At 33.5% G+C, this 14918-nt stretch overlaps 3 protein-coding genes across 6 annotated transcripts; 2 read left to right on the top strand and 1 right to left on the bottom strand.

The window, feature by feature from the left end:
• On the bottom strand, window positions 1–3950 carry LOC133794320 (probable UDP-3-O-acylglucosamine N-acyltransferase 2, mitochondrial). Its single transcript, XM_062231530.1, has 11 exons — window positions 3742–3950; window positions 3336–3563; window positions 2935–3142; window positions 2733–2809; window positions 1833–1882; window positions 1455–1519; window positions 1297–1348; window positions 1150–1220; window positions 993–1059; window positions 812–883; window positions 1–248 (listed from the first exon to the last, which is right to left on the bottom strand). Exons 2-11 carry the CDS (start codon window positions 3487–3489, stop codon window positions 180–182), a joined length of 885 nt encoding a protein of 294 aa, XP_062087514.1. The 5' UTR covers window positions 3490–3563; window positions 3742–3950; the 3' UTR covers window positions 1–179.
• Window positions 3951–5739: 1789 nt separating this feature from the next.
• LOC133794315 (cysteine-rich receptor-like protein kinase 10) lies at window positions 5740–8763 on the top strand. Of its 3 annotated transcripts, XM_062231526.1 has the most exons (8): window positions 5740–6763; window positions 6885–7001; window positions 7095–7258; window positions 7351–7411; window positions 7496–7561; window positions 7700–7937; window positions 8037–8187; window positions 8291–8763. In XM_062231526.1, exons 1-8 carry the CDS (start codon window positions 5896–5898, stop codon window positions 8606–8608), a joined length of 1983 nt encoding a protein of 660 aa, XP_062087510.1. In that variant the 5' UTR covers window positions 5740–5895; the 3' UTR covers window positions 8609–8763. The 3 variants fall into 3 exon arrangements, with proteins under 3 accessions (XP_062087510.1, XP_062087509.1, XP_062087511.1); XM_062231525.1 differs by having other exon boundaries at window positions 5863–6763; window positions 7351–7561; XM_062231527.1 differs by lacking the exons at window positions 5740–6763; window positions 6885–7001 and having other exon boundaries at window positions 7136–7258; window positions 7351–7517.
• A 2253-nt stretch (window positions 8764–11016) lies between these two features.
• Window positions 11017–14918, top strand: LOC133794316 (receptor-like serine/threonine-protein kinase SD1-6). Of its 2 annotated transcripts, XM_062231528.1 has the most exons (7): window positions 11017–11865; window positions 13195–13305; window positions 13386–13573; window positions 13662–13872; window positions 13973–14210; window positions 14322–14469; window positions 14564–14918. In XM_062231528.1, exons 1-7 carry the CDS (start codon window positions 11094–11096, stop codon window positions 14864–14866), a joined length of 1971 nt encoding a protein of 656 aa, XP_062087512.1. In that variant the 5' UTR covers window positions 11017–11093; the 3' UTR covers window positions 14867–14918. The 2 variants fall into 2 exon arrangements, with proteins under 2 accessions (XP_062087512.1, XP_062087513.1); XM_062231529.1 differs by lacking the exons at window positions 11017–11865; window positions 13195–13305 and having other exon boundaries at window positions 13392–13573; window positions 13662–13897.

Genomic DNA, 14918 nt, shown 5'->3' with positions numbered 1-14918 from the left:
TAAAAAATTAGAATCAAATGAGATATATTGGTTGGAATTCTTTAATTCGAAATGGAAAAGAAGATCAACCAAAAAAGAATCGCATAAAAAAAACATGGTAACTAGAGAAATTTTCTTCTTTTATCTTTTTGCATGCAAACAAATGAAAGAAAACAATTTATGTCAAAGTAGACAATCTTTTATGGGTTCTTTTTCTTCACTGCCAGACGATGCATTACAACTTGTCTTCGCCACTCATGAATCGGAACCTACACGGTCAATTTTAAGCATCGTACATAAACAACATTTTTATGATGTTCCATAATTGGACTTAAGCATATTTTATTTTTTCTAGAACTTTTGTGTTTGAAATAAGAAAGAAATAAAGACGCTATAATTAGTACAATCCAATATATATTTAGCATCATGGTTGCCCAACTGGATTAAAATTAATACTGATGGAATTGAAAAGGGGGGCTTTCTATAGCAGAAACTGTAAATAACTTGTTGATGGTGCTTAGTGCTAGAACTTATTTTTTGGAAGTTAAATTGTCTTTGGAACCTGAGATTAGTGGGTTGTTCTCAGCGGACAATTTTCTATTTTCAAAAAGAGAGAAAACAGTTCTGCAATTAGAATGCAAAACACCACTATAAGTTATATAGTGGCTGTTTATGTTTAGAGGAGATTGGTTTTAATGCTTCTGAAAATACTTGGCACTGATTTGAAGATTAGCTGTTTCATTTTTGTAAATACCTTTTCCTGATTGTTTTTCATTTTTGAATATACTAGGTCTCCCTTGTCAAAATTCATGTTTATATATATAACACTTACCGCTGGAAAGCCACTATAGTCCCCAGGTTCTGTAATATCCTTAGTAACACAGCTTGCACCTGCCAGACGGACCTGCAAAAGTGACGTAGCAATAGCAAGCATGAGATGATATATTTGAAAGTTTAACATGTTCTCTGACTGAAAGACTAGAATTGGGAGACTGTTAGAAAGACTTGCATACCTTTGATGCAATAGAAACGTGATCTCGAACTATTGCTCTTCCTCCCATAGTCACGTAGTCTCCAACTCTATAGTAACGAAAACGGGAAACAGCCAAGTTGTTGATGTCAAGTTGGTTGGATATTCATAGAATCATTAGTAAAATCGTGATTACTTACGTTACAGAACCTGCAATTCCAACTTGGCCACACAGCATGCAACACTTCCCAATAACTACATTATGAGCTATCTGAAAAAGTAATTCAATTGCAGTCACCAATAACAGAATATGTCAATTCACACTCTACAAGAAAGCAAATGCCAACCTGAACTAAATTATCTATCTTTGAGTGATCTCCTATAACAGTATCTCTCCAACTGCACAAGAGCATGGTGGTACAGTTAGTCTCTCCAGGTGACAGCCCAAAGAAAAACAAGAAGAGAAAGGGTCCAAATGTAGTATGAAAAGAAATGCATGTCTTACCTGCCTCTGTCAATGCACGAGTTAGCACCTATCTCCACGTTGTTACCTATCCTAGCATATAGCATCTTTTGGATGTTATGCGAGCCAGAAAGAGGGAAAGAAAAATCATAAGACAATGAAATTTATGATCTAATCATTAAACCATCTAATTTGACCCTCAGGCTTAATAAACGAGCTGTTGAGAATAAGAAAACAAATCAAACTTAAAACCATGTTTTGCAATTTGATTTAGATTTACAGCCTGATCAGCCATTGTGTGGACATCCATCACCCCATGATATGCGGTCATGGAGAAAAGTAAGTTAAGCATGATGAAGAAACGTCACAAAAGAAAGAAAAAGGATAATAAACAATAACTGTGGAAGAAACAGCACTAACTTGAGGCTTCTTTAACATATTTCCATGCTCATCGACAAGAAACCCAAAGCCTGCAGGAAAAATATGGTGTGCAACATCACAAGCAAGGAAACAACAGCTCTAGAAACATCTTATACATGGCTCGAAATACTTTAGTTAAGCAATACCTACTTCCTACAATGTTAAAGTATAATGACCTGTATATTACAACAGATGGTACAAGATACTTTCGATAGGGTCTAATTTCCCTGATTTCCCAACAGCTGAGATGGGTGTATTTTTTTAAGTGAAGAGCTTCAATAGTGGTAGAGCTAATAACATAGTCCTAGAAAGTAACTTTCTGGCTCAAGCATAGCAAATTAAAATTTTCCTGAAAAAGTAGCCCTTTGGTGTGGTATCAGATCTCTCTTTCTAAATTATGAATTATCACACTCGTTAACAATAAGAATATTAAGAACATTGATGCACATCAACACTGGCCCTATACACTATACATGGAGACATGATAGTAACCAGAGAAACACCAACATAGGGAAACAATAGGCTAAAGATAGAAATTCTATTGCATAAACAAGGGTAAATACATTGAAAATACCCAGGTTCTTTGAGGGACCTGGAAATCTCCCTAGAGCTCAAAGCTCACCACATTTCACTCACAAAGTTCATGCCCCTTCTCCCACCCCCACTCCACATTTATATAATAGTCTAAACACCTAATTATCCCTACTAACAACCCAGCCATTACCACCCATGACAGCTGTCCTACTATAACCCATTCCTAACAGGATAAGTCTTGACTACAATTTTCTTGTTTGATATATTAAACTATAAACAAACATACCAAGATTGAGAAAAGAAAAAAAAGAAGCCCACTAACCGCATGAAGCTGAGTAAAGCTTCTAGCTAACTAGTTATGCTTACCATCTTGCCCAATGCACACTCCATTGTGGATTACGCACAAATCACCTACAGTGCAATTAGAAAGTGCAACATTGTACCTAAGAAAAGGAGCAACTTTATCATGAACAAATAAGGATGAAAGAAAAGTGAAATTGATATTATTCCACGTCAATTTTAATACATATTTGCAGTCTGAAAGACAGTAAGAAGATATTGTGTGTACCCTATTGTTGTTGACTGACCAATAGTAACTGAAGGTCCAATAATAGCTCCTGATCCAATATGAACATGTGCACCCAATACAGCTTTCGAATGAACGACGGCACCAATGTCTACACTTGCTGATGGATCAATTTGGGCAGACTTGTGAAAAGTTCCTCCTCCATTATGCCATCTTTGAAACTCGCTATAACTTTCTCCAGCGCCATCGTCTATTCTTGAAATTCAGAGAATTTACAAGTGCTAGTTAATTTGAAGTGGAACCATGTAAGGCAAATGTCGCTGAGTTTGGCCGGCCAAGGAGAGGAACACTCGGGTCAGGCCAGCGAATTTCCTCAGACGCATTTTCACAAACACTTGGCGAACCATAAAATATTATTAGCAAAAGTGAACACAAAAGCTTACCGGGCGAAGTAGAGCATGCGGAGAAAAGTTGGGAGGTGTGGAAACGATACAGAGACATGGCCGGGAATTCTTGGGATGCGTTGCTGAACATGAGACGAGGAATTGTAGAGAAGGAGCCAAGTGAAGAAGCTATTCTTGGCACTCTTAGTGCCATAACTCAGGAGAGAAATTATTCTATACTTGTAGTTTTAGTTCTTAGTTGGGTTTGAAAACATTAGCTTAAAGCACCTATTTAGGGAACAATTACAAAAATTGAAAGAAAGAGTATGTGTTATGTATGCATAACCCAGTAATATAGTGTATCAAAATGAAATAAAATGAAGAAACACACTGCTATTTGATGTCCCCTGAAAACAAAAGTACAGTAGCCATTTTTCGGCGTTGCTTTAGTATCAAACAAACTTACATATTTGTTCAAATCAAACATCTGGGATGCCCCGAAGTTTCCTGGTGAGCCAACTCAATTATGTCTGTTTCTGCTATCAGGAAAAAAAGAAAAAGTCCGAATCATAATATAATTTAGCTTCCAGCATATAAATCTTTCTTTATTTGTTTTTTATTTTTCGAAGCCCAATTTTAGCATTTGAAATTTGATTATTTACAATGGAATAAGAATCACATCTTTGTTTAACTTAAAAAAAATCACCTTTTAATAGCCTTAAAAAAATCGCATTCTAATACATATTATATTTTTCAAATGTTGTCGGTTGACAATTAACAGAAATAGAATTGGCTTATGCATATATCTTTAATTTATTATTGTCTCCACCATCTTAAGTTTAACTCAAATTCATATTCAGCATGTAACAGTAATAGTTCGGTGAATTTAAAACAACCTAACAAAATTTAAGAGGCACAATAAAATAATGATAATAATTCACGGTCACAAATCATATTTATAATTCTATATATTACTTCAAACACTTACTCCAAAATATAAAAGAAAAGAAATGACCTAACCCAAGGAATGGTGGCTTTCATTTCATCAAACAAAATATGCTACTAGCCTCCTTGCATATGTGACAATTTCAACCTTTTATTTATTTATTTATTTTATTTTATTAGTACTTTTTAAGAATTTTCTTGGCCCTAATATTAAAAAATTGAAATGGTGATGCAGGCTTGTTGGCTGCAATAGAGTGTACAGTGATAGTTACAGTGTCCCAAACAGTCCGCATTCCCCAAGGAGATTTGCAGGTTGTTCAAAATCCATTGTTGATAGTTACTCGAACAACTATAGTACAGTGAGATCATTATTATTATAGTATTATAAAAGTTACAAGAATATAAGTATATCAATTGATTCTGAGATAAAATCCGGACCTATGTTCATAGTAATTATAAAATTAGATTTTTTTTGACACATATATGATGCTTGTTTTAATATTGTATAAACTAGCATCCTTTCATCTTTTTGTGCTTTCTTTTAGTTTGTTGGATAATTAATTATTGGTAGTTTAATCATACAATTTCATCATCTTGATCTTACCTGCCTGATAATTTGATATCTCTATTGTGAGGAATTTTAAGAGATTTATCTGCAAGCCCTTTGCATTTTTTTTTTAAATGAAGTCAGGGAAGAATTGAATAGTTCAATAAAGATAAATTATTTAAAATCTTAGTAAATGAAAATCAACTCTCCACTCTGAAAAAAATCCACTTCCTACCTATATTAAAATATTGTTTACTAATTTCTTTCAGCATGATATATGATTAAGTTTTACACTCAAACGTCCATTTATTTATTTTATTTTTTTTAAATAGGGACCTTTGATAGCTGATTCCCATAAATATTACTCTGAATAAGTCAGTAGTGATGTACACGGGGCGAAGAATTGGCAGGGAGTGCTCTCCCGTCCCCGTCCATATTTATATTTCTAATCTCCGTCCCCATCTCATCCCATCATATTCCCCGTCAGAGATGAGGTGGGGAATCCCCTATTAGAGCAGATAACCTATTTATTTAAAAAATAAATTTTAAATTGAAATTTTAAAATAAAAAATATAAATTATATGTAAATTAAAATATTGCACAATATTTATTATTTAAAATATTAAACATTATTCTAAATAAAATTTTAAATTTAAAAAAAATACTACTATAATAAAAAATACATAAAAAAAAATATAAAATACGTATAAAATATTAAAAAATATATATTACAACAAAAAATGAAAGTTATCCTGTCCTGTCCCATCTAGATGGGAATTCCCTATCTCAGTGAGGGCGGGTCCCGCGGGACCCATCTCCATCATAAAATTGTGCATTTCTACGAAGGACTCTTGACTTTGAACATGGAAGCAGAAAGTACTTTCCATGAAACTAACTGTCCTCCTGTTCTTGAAAAGATGGTTTTGGACCAGAAAAACATTAATAAAGAATTTATTTTTTCTTTCCAATTCCTGGCTTCGTTTAGATAATTGAATACAATTACACGATATTACCTCGAAGGTCTATGCAGAATCAAATGAGAACATATATATTGTTTTATATAACTTTAATAAATAGATATTATATATTTCAGGGCCAAATATAAATGAAAAAAATATAACTTAATAAATGTATAATATATATATTTGTAATTGTAACTCGGTAGAAGAAGGATTTAGCAATAAATTCGATCTAGTTTTTCTCAGCAATCAGAAGGCAATTATGAACCATTTAGAAGGCGTTGTTAAACCAATACCATTGTTGTTGCTTTATTTTCTTTGGACACTTCTTTCTAATCTCTCTTTAGCTGACCCTCCCTATCCACGTTGCTCAAACACCAGTAATTACACAGAGAATAGTCTGTTTCAGAATAACCTCCAAAATCTACTGGGCACGTTCCCTTCAAATGCTTCTACTCTCAAGTTCCACTCAGCCATAATCGGAAAAAAAGATGCAGACAAAGTCTATGGTCTTTACATGTGCCTGAGCTATGTCAACGACACACTCTGTCACGATTGCATAGCCACAGCTGCCCAGGATGTTCTTGGCCTCTGTCACAACTCAAAAGAAGCTGTGGTGTGGGAGGAATCATGCCAATTGCGCTACTCAAACGAAAACTTCTTTGGGAAATTGAGTGTCACTGGTAACATCCCACTGGATAACGTGCAGAATATTTCACAGCCAGAAGAGTTTAAATCGTTTATGAAAAAGACACTGCGTAACCTGACTCAGGTGGCTGCTTCTAATGATTCATCCATGTATGCAACTGGAGAAGTTGCCTATATGGATAAGACTGTATACGCTTTAGTGCAATGCACTGGAGACTTGTCCTCAGATGACTGTAAGAAATGCCTTGGAAGTGCCACAGAAGAGATTTTGGATGTTTATTATCACTCAATTGGAGCTAGACTTCTTAGTCGAAGCTGCTACTTGAGATATGAGTTATATGCGTTTTATAGTGAATCTGGTTCTATGGCTATTAATACGAATGGAGAAGGTTCTTAATTGTTCATCACGAAGATTATTGGTTTTTTTTCCTTTTCTTTTTTCTCTTACATACTAGCTGATGTGAAAAACAAATAGAGAGATATCAACTAATTGATTGATTTGAATCGCAGATAATGGAAGAAAAAGATGGAAATTTGCACTGGTAGCTGTTGTTATATCATGTCTTGTGGTAGTAGTCCTTGGCTCATATGCCTGCTACTATGCACTTAACAGAAGACACAAAAAGAGTAATAAAGATTTTGTTCAAATTTATCTAAGAGATGATTCCTTATTTTTTATTTTTGTTCTCTACTTAATCTACATCTTGATTCCTTATTCAGGGAATAATGAAAATCGCCGGAAAATTTCTCATATGAACATCCATGGAGATGATTCAACAGCTCAGGAGTTTCCATACATTGATTTGGCTTCCATAAAAATTGCTACTAACAACTTTTCTGATTCAAACAAGTTAGGAGAGGGTGGTTTTGGCCCTGTTTACAAGGTAAGTAATAAAGTATTTTTTGAATCTCTTTTCAATCTGAAAAGGAAGTCAACATATGCAAGATTACACAAAAAAAAAATGGTTATTTTCAGGGGGCACTAAGAGATGGAAAGGAAGTGGCAGTGAAGAGGCTCTCAATATGTTCTGAGCAAGGTTCAGAAGAATTCTCTAATGAAGTTCTACTGATATTGAAACTTCAACATAACAATCTTGTCAAGCTTTTGGGTTTCTGTGTAGATGGAAAGGAAAAGATACTTGTGTATGAATACTTGCCAAACAGCAGCTTAGACATCATTTTATTTGGTAATATATATATTTGTATACATTATTCTTTTCTCTGAAGTCCTCTGACTTCAGGACCTTGTATCATCATACTAAATTATAGATGTATACTTATGTTTCCTACTCTAAACTGCATTTTTTCGCACTTGTGATGGTTAGATTCAAGGAAACGTGCACAACTAGATTGGAGCACACGGGTTAAGATTGTCAATGGAATAGCAAGAGGAACTCTTTATCTTCACGAGGATTCTAGGCTTCGAATCATCCACAGAGACCTGAAAGCCAGTAACATATTACTTGATTTGAATATGAATCCCAAGATTTCAGACTTTGGAATGGCAAGGATTTTTGCAGGAACTGAAAGTCAAGCTAATACTGCCACAATAGTTGGGACTTAGTAAGTTATTATTGTGCTCTTAAACAATAAAACAATATATTGTCAAAAACATTTCAATTGAGATTTTTAATTTTGCATTTGTCTGTTGGGATGGATTAGTGGATATATGGCACCAGAATATGCCATGGAGGGGTTGTACTCTGTCAAGTCTGACGTTTTCAGCTTTGGAGTGCTGTTGCTTGAGATCATAACTGGGAAAAGGAACGCCGGCTTTCATCTTACGAAACTCGCTCCTTGCCTTCTTTCATACGTGAGAGTGTTTGTGTTTGTGATTAAGTTGTTTCATTTGTTTTCATCAGATTCAAGCAACACAATATTGTTTTCCGAATTACTGAAATGGTATAATAATGCAGACATGGCAACTGTGGCAAGGAGGACAAGCGTTGGAGCTGGTGGATCCATTGGTGGTTGATTCATATGACCAAGATGAATTCATGAGATATCTCCAAATAGGATTGTTGTGCGTTCAAAAAGATGCAAACGACAGGCCAACTATGTCCTCCGTCGTCGTGATGTTGAAAGGCGAATCTACAGCTAGTAATAGTACTCTTTCTCTTTGCAAACCAAAACAACCTGCCTTCTCCATGGGGAGATTCACGGCGCATCGCCAACCACTGGTTGACACTTGCTCCGTTAATGGTGTCACTGTTTCTAGTCTCATGCCCCGGTGATAGTGATACTATTACTATAAATATTATAAATGTATATATACATATCATGTATAGATATTTTTAGTTATTTTGTAACTTACTGTAACTCTAATTTTTTTTCCGGATTGTGTATAACGTTGTTATTAACCTTCCATAAATTTTCATAAAATTTTAAATAATTTAGAAAGCTAAAATCAAAATTCAACAAATTTGTTCCACGCGTGTTTGTTACAATATTTATACACGCATTAATAGTCTATTTAAATCATGATTGACATCTTATATTATCCCAAAATTTTTAAAAATTTATAAAAGATCTCATACATTATGCACAACTCCATTATCGAAAATACTATATATATATACCTATTAGTAACCAATTTTTTTCCATATATATGACATGCAAACTTTGTAATGAATTAATTCTGTATTTACTGCACAATTTCTGAAAAAAAAAAAGTTTTAGTTTGTACTTGTAATGTATTAATGTACAATTTTAGCAGGTTAACAAAATATGTTGACTAGTAGTATGGGTCCCGCTGGTTCGTGAATTCTAAATTTCTATTCTATATGACAGACTCAGTTATTCACAAAGTCAAGTCAATCTAGGCATTGGTCCTAGAAAGTTTAAAGCATACATGAATGACTATAAATATGGGTATGACCTATGAGCTGACGATATAATATTATGCCCTTTATTAATTTAAAAAACTTAATTAACTAATAAAAGAACACCGGATAATTAACTTTTAGAAAATCATTGGCAAAAGCTCATTTTTAAAATTTAAAAAAAAAAAGACTTTTATGTATATTATTTTGACCAACAATTATAAAATGCCCGGATAAAATTATTATTTTAAACATTATTTGATTATGATGTTAGTTTAATTGAAATATATTTACATATTTTCATACATATCAATCTGACTCGACATATTCCCAGAGATAATTATTTCCAAGCCAAACAGTGGGAATGCGCAAACCGGTTTTTGAATCTAAAGATGTTTTTTTTTCCCAAAATCATGTCTTACCTTAATAATAACATAAAATGACTAAAGGATGAAGATGAGGATTAAAATGACTTATGAAAATGCAAAAGTCAAAATTAATGAGTTATTTGCTGAAATTTTAAGCACGGGAGGTTGATTAAAAAAAAATCAACCTCTAAATTAGTTAATTGGCAATAAATAAATTGATTTATTTTTTCATAAATGAGTTAATATTTGCACAATTTTTCGATATGTGGGATACAAATAATTTAAATTTGGATTATTCGTCTCTCCGACAAAATTATTAGTATTAATAACTCTACTCGAATAGTACTACTACATAACTTTTAATAAACGTTAAGTTGAGAAGCATTTTTCGTTATTTTATTTAGTTGATGTGTTCAATAGGATTTTTTTCTTTTTAAAAAATGATATCAATAAGGTAGGGCCTTTCTTTTGTCAGTGCGTATGTTACTAGCGAAGAAAACTACTTCTCTATAAAAGAATCATTTAAATTATAGTCAACTTACTAAATAAAATTAGAAGTATATTATAAATGAGTTCTAGTGCCAGCTAACACAGCATAAACTAGTATTCTATTATAATTTGTGCAATTTAATATTGAAATTATACGGAGTCACTTTATATGTTGTTTGTATTAGACATTTTAAGATGTAAAACAACATCACTCGTAAAATTAGAACCGATTAAACAAAGATAATTAATTAGTATTTCCTTGACAAATAATTAAACTGACATGTAATGGACGTTATCCGGTATTGACAATTCAAATACTATATTGCTATAACCTTTTTCGTTTTTCATTCTTTGTGACTGAAAAGTTGATGGTTTATCACATTAGGACCACAGTATTATTCAAAATCATACTAATCACTCATTCAAATACTGCCGGGAGAGAGGGATCACATTAGGACCACAAAGATTCTCAAAATGATCTTATCCAAATGATTTCTCATTCAACTAGTTGAATCATTAAATATTTGAAAAGAATAAGGTAAACCGCAAAAAATTGTAATCTTTGGGAAATTACTACCAATACACGACTTTGGATAATTGTTGAATCACTCTCTATATATATTTTTAAAAAAATAAAAAAAAAATCAAACCTTCCTTTGTTCTTGTGCAAAGTTCAACTAACCTTTTAACTTAATGAACATAAAACTGGTTTTGATTGGATCATTCTTAGAATATACTAACAATAAAACCTGACGTGAAGATATGCCCATTTTTGACTAGTCAAATGAGTACTAACATTTTAATGACTTTGCCACCCAGTTTTCGAATCTTTCGTCAAGTTTCTGAGTAATATCCTATGTATTGTCATTGATATCGACACATCTGAGATTGTCCAAATGTTGTAAAACCAGACAAGAACCCCAATAGTTACTGTTTTGTTTCCATTAATTAGAATGCCAAGAAAGTCAGTATAGCTATAGTCTTCTATACCCACCATTAGAATTTGCAGAAGAAACAAAAGTTGAGAACATTAAAGAGCAATGGTATCCACGATTATACTAGCTTTATTAATGCTCTCAGCACTTTCAAATGCAGAGCCTCTTTACACCTTTTGTTCACTCGAGTATGGAAACTACACTCCTCACAGCCAATTCGAAACTAACCTTAATAATCTTCTCCATGACTTATCTTCAAACACAACCCTTAAAGGGTCTCTCCCAGGTTACTTGAATACTAGTGTTGGAAATAACTCCGATAAAGTTTATGGACAATCCCTTTGTAGAGGAGATGTTAGCTCCACCGTCTGCCGGAAATGCATCGAGGAAGCAAGCCAAGATATTTTCAGAAACTGCAAGAGCAAAGATGCAATGATATGGTACGACCTTTGTCAAGTTCGCTACTCCTTCCAGATGTTCTTTTCTACCATGCAAGTCTACACAGGAAAGTTTCCAGAGCACAATGACCAGGAGAAAAACGTTTCGGACCGGACTCGATTCAGTCAAGTTTTGATGTATATGATGAATGGCCTCTCAAATGAGGCTGCGTTTGATTCTTCTAACAACATGTTCGCTACTGGGAAAATCGGATTTTCAAGAGAGGAAACTATTTATGGTCTACAACAGTGTACCTTGGACACGCCTTCAAAATCCTGCAGTGACTGTTTGACCGCTGCCTTGGGAGAGCTTAACGCCTGCTGTTCTTTTCGCCGAGGTGGAATTGTTTTGAGTAGGAACTGTTATGTGAGGTTTGAGATGAACCAGTTCTTCTACAATGACTCCTTCACTTCTCTGTTTGTCAATCCATTTTTTAAAGGTAAATATTTCAAAACTATTAATTGTTTTCGGTCACAAATACGAAATTGTTGTGTCAATCTAATTATAATTGTTTCATTTTCAAGTTTATTTATTTATGATCTATTTAGTGAATGATTATTATTAGCATAATCGATGTGTCATACAAACCAGATGTAACGACTACTTGAGATTTATTAGTTAGTTTTTTTTTTTTTTTGACAAAAAGTTAATTAATTAAGTATATATTTGTTTTGATTATATGAATTTATTTCATTTTTACGATATATTTTAATTGATTATGTTAATTTGTATCAAGTTTATTGATTGAAGAAGGTTTAGTTATACGCACCCAAATTCTAACATTTAAAAATCCACATTTTGCACAAATTTATTTGTTGTTGTTTTTCTATATTATTGCGGTTTTACGGAATTATATATTGACATTTTCTGCATTCTCGTCGTTTTTTGGAAATATTGTCGTTTTCGGAAGTTTTTTCGTTCTTGTAGTTATTGTCATTTTTCGTAAATAATGTCGTTTTTTAAAATCATTGTTGTTTTTCTCAATAATTGTCTCTTTTGTTAATATTGACGATTTTCGTAAATAATGTCGTTTTTCAACGATGTAGATTTCCTCAGTTAATATTATCGTTTTTTTCAATTATTGTCGTTTTCGTAAATATTGCCATTTTAACTACTGTTGTCGTTTTTAGTTAATATTGTCGTTTGTTTCAATTATTTTCATTTTATTAAAAAAATTTCGATTCCTCGCTTAATTTAACCTTTTTTTTGGCGGTCTTGCATTTTTTTTCTTTGACTATTTTAAGTCACCAATTACATATATCTCCCTTTCCAAAAAAAAAGATCACAAATTATATCTTAAACTTATAAATACATAATACTAACGGTGCTATAACTAGTATAATACTATAGTATGAGGTAGCAAACAATCAGCATAGATAATGATAATAGAAAGCTATGAGTAGAGAGTTTAAGAAAGATAAGAAAACTACAGTATATATATGCATATCCATAGTTCACCATCACCAACAACCAAAGCCTGAACTAAATCTTGTTCATTACAAACATCAGCTAATATTTTCAGAACCTGAATCAATGGAGATATAAATATATATAAAAAAAACAACTGGCTGCACAGTGGCTAGTTTAATTAATACTAAAGAACTAAAATATTAAAAACAATTAAAGCAAATGTATATGGATATTTCCTAATGTTTACCCTTTAGATGCAGAGGCCTTAAAGCCAGTCACTAGATCTCTGCAAAGTAAAAATTTAAAGACTTGATTGTTGTAACTTGGGTTTTAAGGAAGTTGTTCCACTGAAAAACAGGGGATAAATGGAAAATTTGGAAGATTGTGCTGGTTCCCTGCACATTGCTTATAGTCCTTATCAGTGGATATTGTGCTGTCTATTTTCTGCGAAAAAAAGGAAGAGAAAGAGGTAAAAGGATATTATTTGCTTACCATTCTAATTATGCCCAGACCAGATGACTGATTAGTATTTATATATTGTCTACGTAGATGACAGAAGCGAACGTGCTCTGTTAAGAGACATAACAATTCCCAGAACGGTCACTATTACTCAAGAAGGTAATCTTGTCACTTCAGAGGAACTGCCTTTCTTTGATCTAGCTACTATAATGGTAGCTACGGACGACTTTGCAGATTCAAATAAGCTCGGACAAGGTGGTTTTGGCACTATTTACAAGGTCTGTGTGGGCGTGTGTGTATTTTGGCTCTAACTCTGATTTGCTCAAAAGTTGGTTTTGGTACATCTGACTTCGTAACTTTTTTCAGGGAGAATTGCCGAATGGGAAAGAAGTAGCCGTGAAAAGACTGTCGAGGAAATCGTGGCAGGGCTTAGAAGAGTTTAAAAATGAGGTTATGCTCATTGCCAAACTTCAACACCGAAACCTAGTGAGGCTAGTAGGATGGGGCATAGAGGGAGACGAGAAGCTGCTTTTATATGAGTTTATGCCTAACAGAAGCCTTGACTTTTTCATCTTTGGTTGGTCTCATTCAGCAAAAAACATGTACAAAACAACATTTACATTTGAATTCTATGATAATGAAACTCATGATAATTTGTTTCGATATCTGATTTTTAGATTTGGAAAGACGATCCCAGCTCAATTGGGAAACATACTACAATATCATAAGTGGAATTGCCAAGGGACTTCTTTATCTTCATGAAGATTCCAGGCATAAAATTATTCACAGGGATCTCAAGCCCAGCAATGTACTGTTGGACCAAGACATGGTTGCCAAAATATCAGACTTTGGAATGGCAAGAATCTTTTGCGAAAATCAAAACACAGCTAACACAAAAAGAGTTGCTGGAACATAGTACGTGTGCCCTCTTTCATATCACTTCCTCTTTTTCTCAATTATAAAACCCAAATTTTGGTACCATAAACTTCAAGATCAACACAATAATAACTTTAATTCTTGTGACAGTGGGTACATGGCTCCAGAGTATGCAATGGGCGGCATGTTCTCAGTAAAATCTGATGTTTTTAGCTTTGGTGTTATCTTGCTTGAGATAATTAGTGGCAAAAAAAATAATGGATTCCTCACAGAACATGCTCAAACACTACTTTCATATGTATGTTTCTTTTTTTTTTTTTCTTCCCACTCTTCGTTCGAAGCCAGAGATTTTATAAAAATGACACATTTCTTGTTTGTACAATTCGTGACAGGCGTGGAGATTATGGAAGGAAGGAAAAGAAATGGAGTTTGTGGATCCTTTGGTGATAGAATCAAGTTCAAGCCCAACACAAGAGATTTTAAAATGCATACGTATTGGGCTTCTATGTGTCCAGGAAGATCCAGAAGATAGGCCCACCATGTCTGACGTGGTTGTATCATTGCATGGGAGTGAATCAATGCCACTTTCTGAACCAAAACAACCATTTGCCGTTTGCAAAGCTATTCCCATGGATTCCTTAATTATAGATCCTACCCTCAATCACCTTACCTTTTCTGCCATTTTACCACGCTGATAATTCATGTAACAATTTTTTTTGATATAAATATAAACCAGATTTACTGACA

This window comes from Humulus lupulus, chromosome 8 (assembly GCF_963169125.1).
Source record: "Humulus lupulus chromosome 8, drHumLupu1.1, whole genome shotgun sequence".
Classification (NCBI taxonomy): Eukaryota; Viridiplantae; Streptophyta; class Magnoliopsida; order Rosales; family Cannabaceae; genus Humulus; species Humulus lupulus.
Note: the sequence above shows the minus strand (reverse complement) of the source record. Positions and strands in the feature narration are given on the sequence as shown.